Source organism: Hypanus sabinus, chromosome 3 (assembly GCF_030144855.1).
Source record: "Hypanus sabinus isolate sHypSab1 chromosome 3, sHypSab1.hap1, whole genome shotgun sequence".
NCBI lineage: Eukaryota > Metazoa > Chordata > Chondrichthyes > Myliobatiformes > Dasyatidae > Hypanus > Hypanus sabinus.
In genome coordinates this window covers 158,994,368-159,015,139 of record NC_082708.1, presented here as the reverse complement: position 1 = coordinate 159,015,139, position 20,772 = coordinate 158,994,368, and the positions used below count along the sequence as shown (strand labels likewise).

The window sequence follows — 20,772 nt, the reverse complement described above, 5'->3', positions numbered from 1 at the left end:
GAACTGATGGATGATGTTGGTTAGGCATGGTGGGGCAACAGAATTTTGGTAGGAGCTTCCACAGGCCATCTCTACCAACAGCGTCAAATGTTCTCTGATGTTCTCTGATGGGGATGCTGTCCAAGTTGCATGCCATCTTGGACAATGACTCCCATCCACTCCATAATGTACTGGTTAGGCACAGGAGTACGTTCAGCCAGAGACTCATTCCACCGAGATGTAACACTGATCGTCACAGGAAGTCATTCCTGCCTGTGGCCATCAAACTTTACAACTCCTCCCTCGGAGTGTAAGACACCCTGAGCCAATAGGCTGGTCCTGGACTTATTTCCACTTGGCATAATTAACATCATTATTTAATTATTTATGGTTGATATTGCTATATTTCTACACTATTCTTGGTTGGTCCAGCTGTAACGAAACCCAATTTCCCTCAGGATCAATAAAGTATGACTATCTGCTTTGGTTAAATCAACAAATGTGACATAGAGACTAATCTGTTGCTCAACACATTTTTCTTGGAGCTGCCTCAGTAAGAAGATCATGTCCACTGTACTACGGCCTGTTTAAAAACCACACTGGCTTTCTGGAAGGATGTTGAACACCAAGCATCTAAGGATGATCTTTGAGGCACTTTCCCGCAATTGATGGAAGAGAGATGCCACGGTATTTCAGGAAGGTGTTTCTGGTGTTCGTTGCAATGAATGCAAGGCTGGATAGTTTGCTCTCAGTCTCCACAACTCTGAAGGCTGTAGTCTCTGTTACTGCTCTGGTGTATCCAATTCCTGCTCAGAACTCCAAGGACTGGTCAGAGTTCCTGTAAGCAAATCTTCCTAATGTATTGGTTTATTATTGTCATACGTACCAAGATGCAGTGAAAAGCTGTCTTGCACTGCACCCTCTTCTTACATCTGAAGTATTTACTCAGTGCATTGAGATAGAGCAAGGTAAAAGAATAGCAATGCAGAATAATCTGTAAAAGGTGCAGAGTAAGTATGGTGCAGGAAGACAGACGTGCAAGAGCATAGCGATGGCAGGGTAGAAACTGTCCTTGAGTCTACTTTCAGGCTTTTGTATCTTCTGCCCAATCGGAAAAGGGAAGAGAAAACGTCTGAGGTGGGTGAGCTCTTTGATTATGGGGGCTGACAGACCAGTGAAAGAAACAATTTTCAAAGACGCTTCTGCAAAGTGTCTAAAAGATGGATAAAATGCTGGCTGTAAATATAAATATAGTTTATCAGTATTTATGAATTAATTGGACTGAACAGAAAAGTAATGGAATCTCATTCATGAATATTACTGGGTATTATTGACTCTTCACCACAGCTCTGCAGATTATACCCTTGTTTCAGATTTGTTTTTCAATTTGAATTACACCTTCATCCACTTGCAGTCTTCAGGAGGGAGTGTATTGCTATCAGTGTTGATGTTGATCCGTCTGTCCTTGTGTTACACAGGATGGAAGAGTGTAGAGAGCATCCCCAAATTGGTGAAAGAGTACCTGGATAAGAAAATAAAGGTGGACGAGTTTGTGACTTCCACTCTTCCATTTAAGCAGATCAATGAGAGCTTTGAACTGATGCGATCTGGCAAGAGGTAATTTTTTTAAAAAACTTATTGAAATGAAAAGGGATCGCTTGCTTTCCTGGTGTATATGAAGAATACTCTTTGGTTTCCAGGCAGGTACAGGTATCGATTTTAACCTGATGAAAATGGCAGAGTTTGTCATCAAAATGTCGGTTAAAATTAATACCTGTACGCGGTTGGAAGCCTGAGAAGAGTTTTGCTAAAATAATAGGTGTGGCTCTGGGAAGCTCACTTCTGACTAGATGGTCCAAGGTCCTGAGCTAAAAAATCTAGTGTGCATATGTGAGAGCTGACATGTAGTCTCTACATCAGCACCCCACCTCCACACTTGGATGCGTACAAAGCTATGGAACTGTGAAGAAAAGCTGGGAAGTTATCCATGGTGACCAATATTCTGATAAAGAAAGTGATCTGGTTAATAGTTTTGGAAGATAAATCTGGGCAGATTAACTTTGTTTTTCCTCTGTTGTTGGTGACCACACTTAGTTTTATAGACTTAAGTATTTTCTAAACACATAGGAATATTTTGAAAGTGACATGAAATACAAGTCTTATTTCAAAGCCAACCACCAAGGATTTTGTCTCAGCTTTTCCTGAATCAAAAGTCAGGCATCATCAGTGGAGAGGGAGACATGGTTAAAGCTTCAGGTTAAAGATCCTTTTTCAAAATCAAGTTACTGTTATGTTGCATTGAAGGTGGGTATTGTGACTATTGAGTTACGGAGAGACACTGAAGCTGTGATTATTCAACACTGCAGATCTTCTGGAGAGAAGTTCCCCTCCTCATGCCAAGGAACTTTGTAGAATTACAATTAGCAGAACTGTTTTAAATATTAAAATATTTACTTAAAATATAAGTGGCTGGTCCAAAAGCTTTGAAGCAAAAACTACACACAAAATATACCTCTGCAGTTAGTGTTGAGGAATAGCTACCAGAATATACAATTGGTGAGGATATTAATTGACATAACAGCCTTGTTCAGTGACAGAGGAACATTTTAGCAATGGTGAAAGCCACGTAATGTGTTCCCTGATCTCATCCTGAAGTCTTCAGTGGTATAGAATCAGAATATCCCCCATCTAATGAGCCTTAAAGAATCAGTTGAAATTAATTTGTGAACAGGTTTTATTTTCTGAAGACTGATCCTCAAATACTAGCCATAATTTCATAATTCCAGTGTTTACGGAGATGTCTGGTTAATGCACGAATGGGGGAAGCTGCAAAATGTGCATCATAGCGTTTGCCGAAAACTATAAGCAAAAGCAGAATGCTGAATATGACTGATAGATTGGGCAGAATCTGTGAAGAGAAGGAAAAAACCTGAGTTATTATCCACAGATGAATAACTTTGTAGGTGAATTGTCAAGCTCTGGATAAACAAGAACTTGATTTTCCAGTGGTCCAATATCAACTCTCACCTCCCATTTACTCTTTATATAACTGAAAAAAAAACCTTTAATATCCTGCTTTATATTATTGGTTAGTTTGCCCTCATCTTTTCCCTTATGGCTTTTTTTTGGTTGCCTTTTGTTGGATTTTAAAAATTCTCAATTATCCAACTTCCCACTCTTTTGCTACATTATATGCCCGTCCTTTGCCTTTATGCAGTCCTTAACTTCCCCTGTCAGCCATGACTGCCTACCCCTGCCATTTGAGAACTTCCCTCTGTGGGACATAACTGTCCTGTGCCTTATGAACTATTCCCAGAAACTTCAAGAACGTCTGTTCTGCCGCCAACCTCACCAGTATTCCCCTCCAGTCTACCTGGTTAAGCTCCTCTCTCCTGCCTCTACAATTCCCTTTATTCCATTCTGATACTGAGACATGTGACTTGTGCTTCTCCCTCTCAAATTGCAATATGAATTCAATGTTTTATTTTGAGGAAATGACATTACAAATTAATTCAGGAGAACAGTGGATATTGTGTCTATGGAGCTTAAAGCTTTTTACAAGATTCCCTGCGGTAAGCTTGTCCAGAAAAACATTAGACATGGAATACTTGGGGACTTGGCTGTGCGGATTTAGAATTGGCTTTCCCACAGAACTAAGGGGGTGGCAGAAGCTGTTCAGCTTCAATCAGGAAATGAGTGCCAAAAGCATTCAAGTTGAGCACATTCTGGAAGAAGCTTTCTTTTACATATTAAATAATTAGAAGAAGAGTTGAGGATAGTAACTCTCACACAAGTTGTGACCAGTATCCAGAACCTCTTGCTTGTCAAGGTGGTGACTATCATCACATCAAAGTACTTGTATCAGCACTTAGGAACAGTGTCCTTTCAGGCCAAGGACCAGAAGATGGATAATGTGCTGAGTGGCTATTACCACCATCTGGGTGGGGTAGAGAACATCTTGTTTCAAAGGTGGGGATCAGAAAATGTGATCGTGCTCTCTCCATCCACTTCACAGAGCACTGTTTACATGGACATTCCCACCTTTTGCAATAAATATATTGTTTTGGGTTTGCATTGTTGTAATTATTCTCATCAGCCACTGGGGAACTCTCTCTCCTCACGAAATGAACCAAAAACCTTTCCACTCCTATTACTTTTCTAAAGAAACAACTTGCACTTTTAGCACTGTGCAATGTTGTGAAACTATTATATATTGCTGGTGAAGCACTAACTGTAATCACTTGTAAGCATCTGGCAGCCAGTTTGCAGTGACAATGACCAGATGCTCTAGATTAGTTGAGGGAGATTACTGGCCAGGATACAAGGTGATCTGCCATACTCTTTAAATAATGTTGAACTTGCGAGTGTATCCACCAAAAAAAAAACTAGACTGCTGAGAAAGATGCACTACCTGAGCGTACAGATTTCTGTCAACCATGTTTCAGTCAAGATTTCAGGCACAGTTCTCTTGATTGGGTGAGAATTGAGTGTTTTTAATCACAGAATTTGGAAATGATTAGCAATTTTTAATTATCAGTTTTTAATAGTCTTCAGATCATTTCAGAGGGATAGACTGACTGCATTTGACTGTTAACATGGCTGAGTTTGTTGGAAAGAGCTTTGGGGTGGGGATGAATTTGGTCTAAAGTCTTGTATCCATCAACCAGATCACTGCTTTAACCAAGAGAAATTTTGGAATGACTCAGCAGATCAGGCAACATCAGTGGAAAGAGAGATTTAATGATTCTGGTTGAATAAACTTCGTCAGAACCACTATGAAATGATAAAAGGTTGAATGGCAAAATGATAATTTAAGAAAATGAAACTGGTTCACATATTGTGCAAGACAAATCTTTATGTAGGTGAAAAATAGATACAGCTCACTGTGCCACAGTAATGGTTCAATCCACTTAACTACATGATGTGTGCAAATAAACTTTTTAACCTTGAATTTATATTTAAAATAATCCTTCTTCCTGTGTGCTCTCTTTTAAAGCATTCGAAGTGTCCTCACGTTTTAAAAGTGGGCCAGGCAGGACCCATTTCTTCAGTATGGAAAGAAACATTTTGAAAATTTACTTTTGATACTCTTCAGCATATTTTAATATTGCTAAGTCATCTGTTTCAGAATGTCCGTATTGTTAACTGAAATGTTAGCTGTTTAACTTTCATGGGCACTTTTCCAAATTAAAGCAACTTGTCAAGATAATTCATTGCCTATGTTCTGTGCGTTTTCAGTATATCAAATGCAACTAAGTTTCTGCCTAATTCCAATATTTGCCAAGTGTTACATATAGAGGTTCTCCATCAGTGCTAAATAGAACAGTAAGTCACAGAAATAGGCCCTTCAGCCCATCTAGTCTATGCTGAATTATGAGGATAGAAAGCCATGCTCAATTATAATTTAATTCCTTCGGTACAGCACCAAAGCGGAGATTCTACGAAGGGCCTGGGGTAGGAAGAGAGTGTTTTTAAGAGGATAAATTAAATTAATATATTTTGACCCCCCCGCGGTCCTCCAGAAATGCAAAGAATACTCCAAAGTAAAGCGAGTACTAAAGCAAAATAAGATTAGATTTCAAACTCCATACCCTGCTAAACGTCGAGTGTTTTATGACAACGGGACGTGGTTGTACCAGACAGTAGAAGAGGTGACTACAGACATGAAGGCCAGAGGGTTGCCCATCAGCATGACCAAAATGAAGGAAAGCCTGGCTGAGGAATTATCCTGCTTGGCTTGGGAAATAGTGTGAGAAACGAGAAGGCCAAGAGAAATATATCAGGTGGGAGGAGGCAGAGAGAAATATATCAGGAAGAGACCGGGAGTTTCCCAAAGACAGTCCTCACCCCCTTCAGAAGAGCCATAAGGTTTGGCTAACTTTAAAACTGTTGAGAAGCTAAACAGAAGCAAAAGTACACGGTGATATACCTATCTCAAGAAATACTTATTATAATGTGGATTTTATATTACTTAGTTGTTATTCTTTATTCGCTCACTTACTCCTTTTTCCTCACCAAAATGAGAACATATATATGTATGTACGTAATGTGTGAGTATATATATTTGTGTGTGTCTATATTTATATATAGGAGTACGCAGGGAAATCTTTTCTGTGTAATGGATTTGTTCACTTACTTATGAATACTGCAATGGGGGCCCTCAACTCACAAGTAGGAGGGGTTATCTAGCTCAACACAGGGTCATCTACTAGAGACCTCAGCCTTGGAATCACACGTTCATTGCCATTTTTGTTATTATTTGTGTTTCTTGGTTCTTATTTGTTCAGGGAGTGGATCAATTAAGTTTTATTCTAATTACAATGATACATTGACAGATAAATACAGATGGCTAAGGACAAGGTAAAATTCATTTCTTTTAATGTCAATGGGCTATTAAATCCAATCAAACATATGAGAATTTTATCCAAAATGAAAAAAGAAGCAGCCCATGTAATATTTCCAGGAAACTCATTTAAGTGATAATGAGCATAAAAAACTAAAGAGAATGGGCTTCACTAATCTGTTTTTCTCCTCGTATAAATCAGGACATAGGAGAGGAGTTGCTATTCTTATCTCAAGTAAGCTAAATTTTGAAAAAGTATTTGAAATGGGAGATAAAGAGGGCAGATATATTCTGGTAAGGGGGAATATAGACGGCAATTCAGTTACTCTATTGAATATATACGCACCCCTGGGAAGTGATATTGGTTTCTTTCAGAAAATTACTGATATTATGGTAACGGAAACAGAAGGTCTCCTAATATGTGGTGGAGACTTAAATTTACAATTACAACCAAACTTAGAATCTTCCAATAGAAAAACCTATGAAACAAAATCTTTACATAAGAAAGTTAACACACTTTTTCAGGATGTTGGTTTAATTGATATATGGAGGGACCTTTTCCCTGACAGAAGGGATTACACTCATTATTCTGCTCCCCATTCTGTATATTCAAGAATAGACTATTACATAACATTTGGAAAAGAAATACAAAATAAACACCTGAGGAATTGGGACAATAGATGTAAGTGACCATGCACCTATATATTTATCTGTTGATTTTGACCTACAACCAAAGAATACTATTTGGAAACTAAATTCAAGTCTACTCAATGATCCGTACTTTAAGGAACAAATTAAAAAAGAAATTGGTCTCTACTTAGAATTTAATGATAATGGAGAGGTTTCACCTCCCATTTTATAGGATACTCTGAAGGCGGTCGTAAGAGGGAAAATTATAGCGATATCTTCATATAAGAAAAAAAAAAGGAATAAAACAGGAATTACAAAATAGGCTGAAGGAACTAGAGAAAAAGCACAAATTGAATTTGGCACAGGATACATTAGGGGAAATTAAAAGAATTAGGAATGAAATAAATAATTTGACTATGCAAGAAATCAGGAAAAACAATGTTTCTGAAACAGAGACATAATGAAAGTGGATCGAAATCTATGAAAATACTGGCGTGGAAACTGAAAAAAAGATAGCAGAAAATACAGTTCATAGAATTAGGGACCCAAGAACAAAAATGATTAAAAACATAAGCTAAGTGAAATTCAAGAAGCTTTTGAAGTGTTTTACAAAACTCTATATTCCAAAGTTCCAGGGGGAAGCATAACCCAAATTGACACCTTCTCTAGAGTTACTCACTTTAAGCGAAGAACAAAATAGAACGATGACTGCTGACATAACTGAAGTTGAATTAAAAGCTGCAATTAGTAGGCTTAAATTAAGCAAGTCAGCAGGATCAGATGGGTATACGGCAGAGTGGTACAAAGAATTTAAAAATGAGTTCATTCCTGTTTTACTCCCCACACTGAACTGGGCTCTAAAAAAGGCACAAATGCCACCCAGTTGGAAGGAAGCGATAATCTCAGCTATACCGAAAGAAGACAAGGATAAAATGGAATGCAGGTCATTTAGACCAATATCCGTTCTTAATGTAGATTATAGGTTATTTACCTCCATCATGGCCAAACGATTAGAGGAGTTTCTATCCATACTGATACGTAACAATCAGACAGGTTTTATACGATAACGCCAGACACAAGACAATATACGAAGGACACTTTCACATTATGGATCATATACAAAAAAATAAAATCAAAGCAATAGTGATAAGCGTCGATGCTGAAAAAGCATTTGATTCAGTTAATTGGAATTTTCTTTACAGAGTTTTACATAGATTTGGTTTCCAAGACACAACTATTAAAACTATACAGATACTATATGACAATCCTACTGCTAGGATTAAAATCAATGGATATTTATCAAATAGTCTTACCCTAGACATGAGACAGGGTTGTGCATGGTCACCACTACTCTTCGAGTTATATCTGGAACCATTAGCTCAATACATCAGACAAAATGAAGATATCAGGGGAATTACTATTAAAGGGACAGAGCATAAATTGGCTTGTTATGCGGATGACATTTTGATCTATCTAGGGCAACCAACATACTCTTTACCTAGATTGATGCAATCCTTTGAACAATATGGTCAATTATCAGGATACAAGATCAACATAGATAAAACCCAATTACTTTCATATTACTATAGCCCACCAAGAGAAACTGAAAGTCGATACCCCTGGGCATTGCACACACAGTCTTTCAAATATTTCGGCATCATTATGCCAAAAGATTTGGCAAAATTATCAGAATGTAATTATCAGCCTTTATATTAAAAAAAAATTAAGGAAAATGTGGCAAGATGGAACCTGATTCCTTTTTTCAGTCTCAGTTCAAGGATTGAGTCTATTAAAATGAATATACTGCCCAGACTGTTAAATCTCTTTCAGACCCTACCAATAGAGATTAATCAAAATCAATTCAATGAATGAAACAAGATGCTATCAAGGTGTATTTGGCAGGGTAAAAGGCCTAGAGTTCGTCTCAAAACTTTGCAATTAGCAAAGAAAAAGTGGGGGGATGGGGCTTGTCTTCTCTTAGAGATTATTATTTTGCAGCACAGTTGAGAGCTGTGATATGTTGGTGCAACCCATCATATGACGCTCAATAGAAAAACATTGAGGAGCGGGTACTTCCCATTCCCATACAAGCAATTTGGGCTGATGATAACCTACAAAGGTACATAAATACTATTGATAACCCATGGGTGAAATTGACTCTTAAAATATGGAAAACTACTATAAAAGAATGTAATCTAGGGGGAGGTATAGCAATTCTTAAATGGTGTGCATATGACTTGGATTTTACACCAAATAAATTGGATGCTAGATTTAAAGACTGGACAGCTGAAGGAATAACAGTTCTTTGCAACATAATGAAAGAAGGAACACTGTTCCGTTTTGAAATGCTTAAAGAGAAACACTTATTAGAAAAACAAGATTTTTTTTTAAATCGGTATTTACAGATGTGACAATATGTTAATAAGACGCTTAAAAATGTAACCAAGGCAAATACATGCTTGTTAGAGCTCTTCAGAAAAGCATAATTCAGATAATGGTAGTAGAATCATTTCAAGCATTTATAAGGGGTTATCAAATCTTAAAACACATTTGACTTCATACATTAAAACAAAATGGGAGAAGGAAGGAGGGATAATTATATCTGAGGAAGAATGGACAATATGGAGATATCAATTTCTGTGCACCAGTTCACAGAAATGGAGAGAGTTTGGATGGAAAAACTTGATATTTTATTACACCCTCTCAGAAATCCCATTATGATAGTAACCTCCGTTTGCTGGAGAAATTGTGGAAATCAAAATGCAGATCATTATCATATTTCTTGGGACTGCCCTGTTATCAAAAACTATTGGAGGGGGATACACAATGCCCTACAAGACATCTTTAAATGTGAAATACTCTTGGAGAGTAAGACCATATATTTTGGGTATATACCTCAAGAATGGTTGAAAGGAGATAAATATTTAATAAATATCCTGTTGGTGGCTGGTAAAAAGACTCTTACTAGGAAATGGTTATCACAGGAGAGCCCAACTTTAAATACATGGATGGAAATTACAATGGACACTTATAAAATGGAGAAGATAACAGCATCTGTTAATCATAAGCTGGAACAATTTAATTCATACTGGGGAAAATGGTTTAACTACATAATGCCTCATAGGCCTGATTTTATTCTCACAAAGCAATGAATCTGTTGTAAAAAAAAATCACTCCCTACTTGTACATAGTTCTTTCCACTCTTTTCTATAAGTGTATACCCCAGATAAATACTTTGTGGAGATTTGTGATATATATGATTATATGATATATATGTACAACGTCTGAAATACATCTTATGGAAATGATTGTTTAATTAACTTAAATTAAAAAAATAAATTACAAAATTCCATCTGCCATATTTCAGCCCATTTTCCCAGCTGGTCCAGATGCCACTGCAAGCTCTGATAGTCTTCCTCACTCTCCACTACACCCCCAGTCTTGATGTCATTCACAAATTTGCTGCTCTAGTTTACCACATTATCATCCAGATCGTTGATATACAGTAAACAACATACAACAGAGCCAGCACTAACCTCTGTGGCACACCACTAGTCAGGCCTACAGTCAGAGAAGCAACTATGTACTACCACTTTCTGGTTTCTCCCACAAAACCAATATCTAATCAGGTCTCAACCTCATCCTGAATGCCAAGTGAATGAACCTTTTTGACCAGCCTCCTACACAGGACTTCGTCAAAGGCTTTGCTTATGATTAAATGTGACAAATTTTACTCATAGGGTAATACATTATTCTAGAATGTGTGTTTAATTTCCAGCATTCCTCTGACCATCTGCTCCTCTTCTACAGACATATTTATTTTAAGGCTTACATTGAGGTTTCCTGCAGTGAAAATTCTTGGTGAGGTCATCTTCATACCGTTTAAAGGAACTACCCCTTAGCAATGATGATCAGCGAGTATCTGCATTTACTGACAAGTAACTTTTATTGTCTCAAGAAGCGTGTGGGTTTACAAATTAACCATCTTTGTGTAGACCCACTAGGATTCCCTCACTCTCCATGAACAGTCAATGAAGAGAAAAGTTATTACCTGGGAAAGGGTCCATGCTGGCCAGTCGCTTCTGTGGTTCTGATCTCCACATGTCTGTGGGGTCCTTCTCATCCACGATAATTGGCCTCCGGATAAGCTGGAGAATTATTGTTGCTTCATATTTGAAGCTCCTAATTCTAAGAATGTTCCTCATCATTCAATCGATGTAGTTCCACCCCATTGGCTCAAGGTCACCTGACCTACCTAGGTCACCTTCTCACTGGCTCTGGTCCAGGGTTAAAACCAGCATTGTATGGTTTCTAGCCCACTCCCACCAAGCCTCATGCCTTTGTCCCTTTCAACTCTGATTAAACCAGTTAAATTACGTGACCCAGATACAGAGTCTAACAAGATTATAGATTGCTTCTCTGGCAAGCCTGCCACTTTACATAATAAATATCTACTTATCTGAGAATGGTCTCAGGTTTGCAGGTCATTAGATTATCCTGGAGCAAGAATCAGTTCAGAGTTCACAGATAGGGAGGAAGGGAGAACTGCAAGGCTAGTCTCACAAAATGAACATCTCCATCTCCTTCAAGCACATGGCAAAATCAAAGATCTACTTCCACTCTCCTTGACTCATCCAAATCCATGATTTGTAGACTAGCTCTTTCTGGCCAACAATACAGAACAACTTGGTCTCCATAGCCAAAGATGAATGCCTCTGCCTTGAAATCAGTGAAGCAAAAGTCACTAATTGGAGGAAGAAATTGCCCAATGAGAATTTGAATCAAACAAGCCCTATTGAGATTATTGGATTCAACCTTGTTTCATTGTGATTATTTTGAGTGATAAGATTGGGGTTGAGGTTTCTTCCAGGACTGAGGGCTTTCCGCTATGAGGAGAGGCAGAAAAATGTGGGCATTTTCTATTAGCTGAGAATAATTAGAGATGTGAGAATGATGGACTTTGATGGATCTAAGTAGATCTTTTCTCATGGGGAAATGGATTAAAGACAACAGAGCAGTGACTGGCAAAAGAGCACAGTGTAATATATGGAATTAATAGTTATAATTTGGAATAGAGGCTGAAACTAACCATCTCACCTGTATATGTAGGGCTGGGGATTGAGGGTGGAGACTGAAAGAAAGATCTAAAGCAGAATATTTGTGGAGTCACAGTTTAATAGTTGCTGAGAGGCAGAGTTGGTTCATCAAACCACAATAGCACTGCCTGTCAGCAGGGTTGAAGACAATGTTGGGGTTGATCCCAAGTGTGTGGAGAGGTACAAGTTAAGGACAGTGCTGAAGCTTACAGTGAGGGCGGTGCGCAGTGAATAGATCTGGAGAAGGTAAAAGTCCAATAAGTGAGGTACAGGTAAATTGACAATGCTGAAGACAATGAAATGTCTGTAGTACAGAGGCTAAGGAAATGGACTAAAGCAAGGGTGGCATAGAAAGCCCACTATCATATTAAGTTCTGAATTTGGCTGAGAATTGATCATTGAGAATTAGCATATCAGAGCAGAAGAGATGGTGAACATGGCAAGGGGTGAAAGTCTGGAGGTCAATGGAGAGGGGGAAAAGTAAAGTGGAAGGAAGATCAAGAGGAGTACCTGAATTCAAAAGATACTGTAATTTACAATCCCATTATATTTGAAGAGGAGGAGCTGGGAACCAGAAACAGGAAAAATGCAGCTGTGGAAGCAAATTTCAGTCATGACCTTACGGGGAGAAAACAGGGAAAAGACTATGGAGAGTAATCGACAAATTGTGGGAAGTAGAGCAACATTGTTCCAAAGCAGACACTCCTGTATGAGAAGCAGATGGAACAATCACCTACCAGTTTCTTTCTTCAGAGAGAATGGAGATTCAGGAAGTCATGTAGATATATCACTATCAACTGAGGAATTGATAACATGTGAATTGTGGAGTTTCAAACATGATATATGTTATTTGTAGTCAAATAGAATTGGTATTCAATTAGATCCATTACAAAGTTGAATACTGTTAAAATCCTAACTGGTCCTAAATTACTAAATGGTCCTTACTGTCTATATCATTGATTGGTCGAATCAATGCTATTAAAGTGATTATCTTACCTAATTTTTTAAAATATCTTTTCCAAGCGGTACCAATCATTATTCCTAAATCCATTTTTGATACTATTGATTCTAAAATTTTGTCATATATATGGCAAAATAAAAATCCTAGGCTAAGTAAAAAATAATTGCAGAAATAAAAAAATAAAGAACGGTGGCCTGGCACTGCTGAATTTAAGATTTTATTATTGGGCAATTAATATTCAATATTTAATATTTTGGACACAATGTGGATATTAACATCAGTCCACAATGGGCTAATCTTGAATGTAATTCTGTACAAGAATTTTCATTGACTTCCATTTTAGGTACTTCGCTTCCCTTGGTTTTTTTCTAAATTGAATAAACAAATGGTTAATCCAATAATTAAACATACATTTCGGATATGGTTTCAGTTTTGTAAATTTTTTGGCTTGAATAAATTTATTTTATCAAGTCCTATTATATCTAATTTTTTCTTTCAACACTCTCTCATAGATCAAGCCTTTTTGATTTGCAAAACAAAGGGTATAATATGTTTTCGTGATTTATTTTTGGATAATTGTTTTATGTCTTTTGAACAATTATCTAATAAATACATCCCAGATCCCATTTTTTGTTTTATATACTTACAGATTACAGATTTTTAAAATACAATGTTACATACTTTTCCGATTTCATATCCAACTGATATCATAGAAAAAAATTTTTTAGGCTTAAACCCCTATCAAAAGGGTTTAATTGCAATCATCTATGATATGATTATGAATATACAGACAGATATATCTGATAAAATTAAAAATGAATGGGAGAATGAACTTCAACTTTCTTAACCTTTAGAGAAATGGGAAAAAAATTTTCAATTAGTTGATTTTTCTTCTATGTGTGCTAGACGTATGTTAATTCAATTTAAAGTGGTACATAGGACTCATATGTCTAAAGATAAATTAGCTCGTTTTTGCTCACATAAATCAGAGTTGTGATAGATGTCAATCTGAGGTAGCCTCTCTGACTCAAATGTTTTGGTCTTGTCCTCTATCGGAAAAATTTTTGCAAAGATATTCTTGATACATTCTCTGCAGTTTTGCATACTGATTGACAACCTCACCCTGTTACTGCAATTTTTAGCTTACCAATTATTGATCTGCCCTCTTCAGCTCGGCGGATGATTGCATTTACTACTGATCTATTTTATTAAATTTGAAAGAGATAAATCCTCCAACTACATCTCAATGGTTTTCTCAAACCATATCCTATTGCAAATTTAGAAAAAATTAGAAGTGGCACCTTTGATTCCTCGGTGAAATTAGAAGAAATTTGGAGGCCTTTTATTCAACTTTCACAGAATGTAATTTGACTTTTTTCGATTCCTTTATATTATTCATTAATTTGAGAAGAGGAGCGGAGTTGACACTAATAATCTTTTTTTTGATGTAATTGAATAGCCCAGCTTGTTTTATTTTAAGTTTAGTTTTAGTTGTGTTTATTATATTTTGTTTTTTTTTCAATGTGGGTTTTTTTCCAACTTTTTTTTTCTAGTATCCTGTTTATATTCAGAGTTTGGGAGGTCTATTATATGCTCTTACCTATAGTTTTTACTCATATGTTAACTGCCAACAACATAATCTCACTCCCTTTGTACTATGATGACTTATGTATCTATTTTTGAAAAATTCAATAAAAAGATTGAAAAAGAAAGGAGATTCAGAAAGTCATGTAGATATATCACTATCAACTGAGGAATTGATAACCTATGGGAACTGTGGAGTTTCAAACATGATGTATGTTATTTGTAGTCAAATAGAATTGGTATTCAGTTAGATCCATTATAAAGTTGAATACTGTTAAAATCTGAAACATCACCTTCAAGCTCTTTGCCATCCATGTTAGTTCAGACACATCAGCTGAGACTAGAGAACTTATGTATCATTATCATCTTGGAGTAATTGTTAATGAGCAAATGACCATCCACACTGGTAGAAGATATTCAATTGGTCAATGACTGTAACTCTGTTCGGCTACCATTCTTGAGTTTGCATCCTATAATATACTGGTCTGTTGTTTCCCATATCCACAGTAAAACTTCAAATTGCCAAAAAATAGGTTTGATATACTGTTTCTAACATTGTACTCTCAGATGAGCCATGAAAAATAATTCATGTATTTGACTAATTTATTGTGTGTTTATCATATAAAACTCAACATGACTTATTTCAGTGGCAATTTACTCAGACTGTTCCAATACGATTTCTGTATATTAATACATAAACTACCAATCTTGAACTTAAAGCCAGTCACATATTAAATACTGGCACCAAGAGTTAAATGCAGAGAAATTACAGATCAATTCCATTATTGCTGATGGATTGGTCCTGGAAGTGCTGAGAAACAATGTACTTAAGATTACAAAATAACGCTAAATTGTTGACTTGATGTAAACCTTCCAATGCATTTGGACAGAAGACTAAGTCAATGGTTAAGATTTAGTTAATTGTTACTTTTATGCATCGATGAGAATAGCCTAATATTTAAAATATGTTAAAAAAATCACTCACATTTTGTACATTAAAAATCCAAATTCATTCTTTAAATCAATGCCTCATGTAGAGAATTATTGCATCAGCTCAATACTGTTGTGCCAACTCTGATGAAACAAAAATGTCTTCATCAAGAATTCATCATTAACTAAACCAAAATACAGGCATGACTAAATCAGTCATGGTTCAGTAAAGATTCAGAAGCCCCTCTCATTCCATTTTGGCTAATTTTCTTCAGCAATGTCTATGATTAAATATAGTTTACAGTCTGTTAGTTTACAGCTTTTAGACAATTTTGCATTACAATTCAATTTTTTTCACTAGAAATTAGACAGGGACTCTGGCTCAATGTTAGAAAAGGACCATTCACTGTATCCTTGGCCTTCAGGAAGCAGTTAGCATTTCCTGACCTCATCAATGCTATCTTCACTAGAACCAAAACATTAAAGGCCAGAGACACTCTCATATCCCGAGATCAATGCTGAGCTAGCTCCAACTCATTTTTAAGCTGTAAAGCAGTGTAATGTAGGGGCAGTGCCCAACCAATTACCGGATGTCCTAGACCTGAGTTAAAACTGAACTCAGGATATTAAAAATGGCCAAGGGAAAGAGAAATCATTCCCAGAACTAATTAATGAGCAAGACAAAAGATTAAACACTAAAGTCAATCACAAATACAGAAAAGCACAATAGATTTGTCTGCTAATTTACAAACAGCAGCAAATCAACATGAATTCAAGACAAAGGAAATTTCCAATTATTTGAGATTTATCTAGCTAGTCGTTCAGATACTTGTTCAACCACCCATACTGTGGTCTACAGTCCAGGAGTAAGGCTCGTCTCCACAGCTGTGGCTTTGCATGCTAGTATTGTTATCATTTTGTTTCTACTTCAGGATTTCAACATCTGCAGCATTTTATTTTTGCAATATACATGATTGATGAAAGCAAATGAAGTCATAACATTCTGGATCAGTGTAGATAAGGCACTTTATAATTATGTTGCAAAGTGACAGGAGGCTGAGATGTCAATCTGTCAAAGGCAAAGCCATCTTTTAAGGACTAACAAATCTGTGACATTATTTAAAACAATCTAAGCAAGCACAAGGCCCTTTTCCTCTAAGCATTATGTACAAGTTATACTTAACACACATATGGACGCAGTTGACATTTACCCTACATATTGAGCTGCATTTTGACATCTGGCAATACTTGGGATTTTATTCACTCGGGAATCATTTGACAACATGCCAACATATAGGTAATAATCACCTACTTTCCCTTCACACCACAATTCTTTGATTAAAAGCTTTCCAAACAAAAGCCACTTTATTGAAATCCTGTGAAACTAACTAGGATGTGGTTGACTTAAGCTAATTCAAACCAAACGTTTGTAGAAAGCACTAAAGTTTTAGTAGGCTTCACAGAACAGAAGAAATTTAAAACAGTCAGAACCAAAGAGAATGGAACATGCTGCAAACTCCATGGAAATTACTACATTCTGGACAGGAAGCAGTCAGACAGGAATTTTCAATGTTTTTCCTCTACATCTGACATATCAGAGTTGTAACTAGCTTTTTCCCTTTCTCTGTCTGCCTTCATCTATTGTTCACCTCTAGCATCTTCCATCACACCACTCACATCGTTGACCTAACACATCCTTCCTGTCACCTTTCATCCCTCCTCAGCTCACCAATCACTTGGGAATCCTTTCTCACCACTCTTTATACTAGTTGACTTGTCTCTCTACTCAGTTCTGATGCAGGATTTCAACTTGAAATGTTGACAATTCCTTCCTCCCCCCCCCCCCCCCCCCACAAAACATTGATGCTGCTTGACTCAGTTCTTCCAGCAATTTGGTTGTTGCTCCACATTCTAGCATCTGTAGTATCTCCTCATTACCAGTTTTCTAACTTTGGCCAGAAAGATTGCAAGAGATTGCAGGAAATTCAGGGTAATGCAAGGAACAGGAGCTTATCCCATCAACTGTTACATAAGAAAGTAGCTTTTCACATTAACTCACCATCTTCAAGTCAATATTTATAAATAACCACATCAGTTGTTTTAATCATTATAATTAGTCAGTTAACATGAGGTACAATGGGGAATATTGCTGTTTAATAATACTGTGCCATTTCTGCCTATGCCCAGTGAAGAAAACATTTGCAGGTAAGGGCCAGAGACTCTTTTATAACACTCCAGCTCAAAGTGCCAACATGAAGAAATCTGCAGATGCTGGAAATTCAAGCAACACACACAAAATGCTGGTGGAATGCAGCAGGCCAGGCAGCATCTATAGGGAGAAGTGCTGTCGATGTGTCAGGCCAAGACCCTTCGTCAGGACTAACTGAAAGGAAAGATACTAAGAGATTTGAAAGTAGGAGGGGGAGGGGAAAATGCAAAATGATAAGAAGAGACCAGAGGGGGTGGGGTGGTGCTGAGAGCCAGAAAGGTGATTAGCGAAAGGGATACAGAGCTGGAGAAGGGGAAGGATCATGGGAAGGGAGGCCTAGGGACTTATGCTCTGTCTGCCAGAGAAAGCAGGATCTCCCAGTGGCCACACATTTTAATTCCACATCCCATTCCCATTCTGATATGTCTATCCATGGCCTCCCCTACTGTCAAGATGAAGCCACACTCAGGTTGGAGGAACAACACCTTATATACCAGCTGGGTAGCCTCCAACCTGATGGCATGAACACTGACTTATCTAACTTCCATTAATGCCCCTCCTCCCCTTCTTACCCCATCCCTGATATATTTAGCTTTTCCCCCCTCCTTTTTTTCTTTCTGCCCATCACTCTGCCTGTTCTCCATCTCCCTCTGGTGCTCTCCTCCCCCTTTCTTTCTCCATAGGCTTCCCGTCCCATGACCCTTTCCATTCTCCAGCTCTGTATCCCTTTTGCCAATCACCTTTCCGGCTCTCAGCTCCACCCCACCCCCTCCAGTCTTCTCCTATCATTTCACATTTTTCCCTCCCCTTCCTACTTTCAAATCTCTTACTATCTTTCCTTTCAGTTAGTCCTGATGAAGGGACTCGGCCGGAAACGTCGATGCTGCCTGGCCTGCTGTGTTCCACCAGCATTTTGTGTGTGTAGCTCAAAATGCCACATTGTCAGGATACCACTAAGTAAACACAGTAGTGTTAAATCTCTTTAATAGTGCTTAAAATTCTGTGGCTTTACAAGGGATAGGTTTCTTTCCCCTGTGGTGAAAGGGCAATGTAAACAGCATACATCACATACAGCATATCATCATGTAATCTGATGTTTGAATTAACAATGGGGTTGCATTAAAAGTTTAAAAGGGACAAAATGTTACTCTGCCCCATTCCAAATTTCAATTTCCTAACAACAATATGACCAGCATTTAACTGTCAGAGGAAAAAAATAAATATTTAATTTAAACTAAACCTAATTTTGTCTTGATTAGACAAGCATAGCAACTTTTGCAATCTGGGCAAAAATAGTTTGCAAGTGTGTTGATATTAGTCAAACCCAAACATTCAGGATTTTAAAATTCATAGCTGATTAGAAAAAGTTTTATCTGATTAACAAGATTACAACTAATTGGTTCCTTTTGTCACAGCTTTTGCTACCTTTTTCACAGAAGCACATTCACAGAACTAATAATTGGAGATTTACTAGCTAATCTTTTGGAAGCCGGCAACAACTTAAATTTCTTTTTAAACAATAGCCCACAATCTATGAATAGAGCCACAAATTTTATTCCATCAAGAAACATTTAAGATACAAGATTTAAGCGCAAGTGGTGGATGCAGGGTCAAATTCAATATTTAGGAGAAATTTGGACAGGTAATTGTATGAAAGGGGCATGGGGGGCAATGGTCCAGGTATAGGTTTGATGGGACTAGGCAGATTAATGGTTTGGAACAGACTAGATGCACCGAAGGGCCTTTTCTGTGCTGTAGTGTTCTATGACTATACAGACAGTAGGAACCGATGTTCGGACCAGAGGCACTCTGGAAGAGAGGATGAGGGCAGAAGGTATGTTGCAAAAAGGTTGTTTGGGCATTCAGTGCTTTGCAGCATCTAAAGCCCACCAAAAAAAAACTAAATAACAAATGAATCAGTGCCTTAAGGCATTGGCTGATCATGAGGTGAAGACACTGAGGGACTGCCACTGAACAGCAGCAAAGGTGGCAGGCTACAACTGCGATGCAAAGTAAGGGCGACCATTGTCCTCCAAGCGCCGTGTCAAGATCTCACAGCCAGTTTCTGTGACAAGAAGTGTGTGCTCAAACTGTGCCGAACGCTTGCCATCCTTTGTTACAGCAGTCCAGCTGTCTGGCCATGTTTCATCATGCCAAGCTCCTACAGTGCAGGAAATACATCACAGGATTAGTGTTAAAAACTATGTGGAAACCCACAGCAAAGAAGAAAACCATTCAGCCCATCATGCTTTGAGGGGCAATACTATGATTCAATCACCACCAGCTCCAGCCCTCAAACCCTCTCCCAGCTTTATTTTCTGAAACTCAAATTCCTTTGTCAAGGTTTCTATTTAACCCATTTGCACACCTTTCATGCAAGCACACTTGTTCAATAAAAGTACGCAGACTATGAGGGGCGTAGATAGAGTATATATTCCTAACCTGGGATAAAGACTATCAAATACTTCAAGCTGGGAGGAGGAAGTTTAACAGACAGGTGCAAGGTTCCAGCAACTCCTATCAGAATTATAAGGTACAGATTTCAAGTTACACCTCAATATTTTCTAAGGATAGTCTCCCAAGCTGCTCAGTCCTGCCTGATAGTTCCAGCCCTGTCAGTCCTTTTTATGCACCTTCTTCTGTGCCCCTGTAGCCTCTTAATAATATGACAGCACGATCCATAGGTTAAATTTTAAAACATTTTATCTCCCATTTCATAGAAATGAATCCAGAGCCTGGATTGTATTTTTTTCTTTGCCAAATGATCTTATTGACATGCTCCAAATTATTTAAAAAATGTAACAGTAACAAAATTCACAATTTTTTTGCCAACTGAATTCAGAACAGAGAAAAATGGTTTCAAATCAGTTTGCAGCCTTTTTACCAAGTGTACTGGAGGTTCGGACTAACTTCCTGTTCATTTCTAATGGGGGTTGTGTAAAAATTAAATAAATCTCAGACTTACCATCACAAATCATAGGCTCAATGGTAAACACGTGACCAGGTTTCATCACTCCAACAGCTTTATTTTCTACAATAA

The 20,772-nt window shown here is 37.5% G+C and overlaps 2 protein-coding genes across 2 annotated transcripts in view; one reads left to right on the top strand and one right to left on the bottom strand.

The window, feature by feature from the left end:
* The window catches only part of LOC132391808 (alcohol dehydrogenase class-3), a 29,547-nt gene extending 24,359 nt beyond the window's left edge, over positions 1-5,188 (top strand). Inside the window, exons 8-9 of the mRNA XM_059965444.1 lie at positions 1,458-1,596; positions 4,976-5,188. Coding sequence (XP_059821427.1) covers positions 1,458-1,596; positions 4,976-5,000 — 164 coding nt within the window. The 3' untranslated portion in view covers positions 5,001-5,188. The remainder of the gene's footprint in view (positions 1-1,457; positions 1,597-4,975) is intronic.
* Positions 5,189-18,699: 13,511 nt separating this feature from the next.
* Positions 18,700-20,772, bottom strand: part of metap1 (methionyl aminopeptidase 1) — a 52,082-nt gene continuing 50,009 nt past the window's right edge. The window contains exons 10-11 of the mRNA XM_059965442.1: positions 20,698-20,763; positions 18,700-19,893 (exon numbers count right to left, since the gene is read on the bottom strand). Of these exons, the coding sequence (XP_059821425.1) occupies positions 19,727-19,893; positions 20,698-20,763 (233 nt within the window). The 3' untranslated portion in view covers positions 18,700-19,726. The remainder of the gene's footprint in view (positions 19,894-20,697; positions 20,764-20,772) is intronic.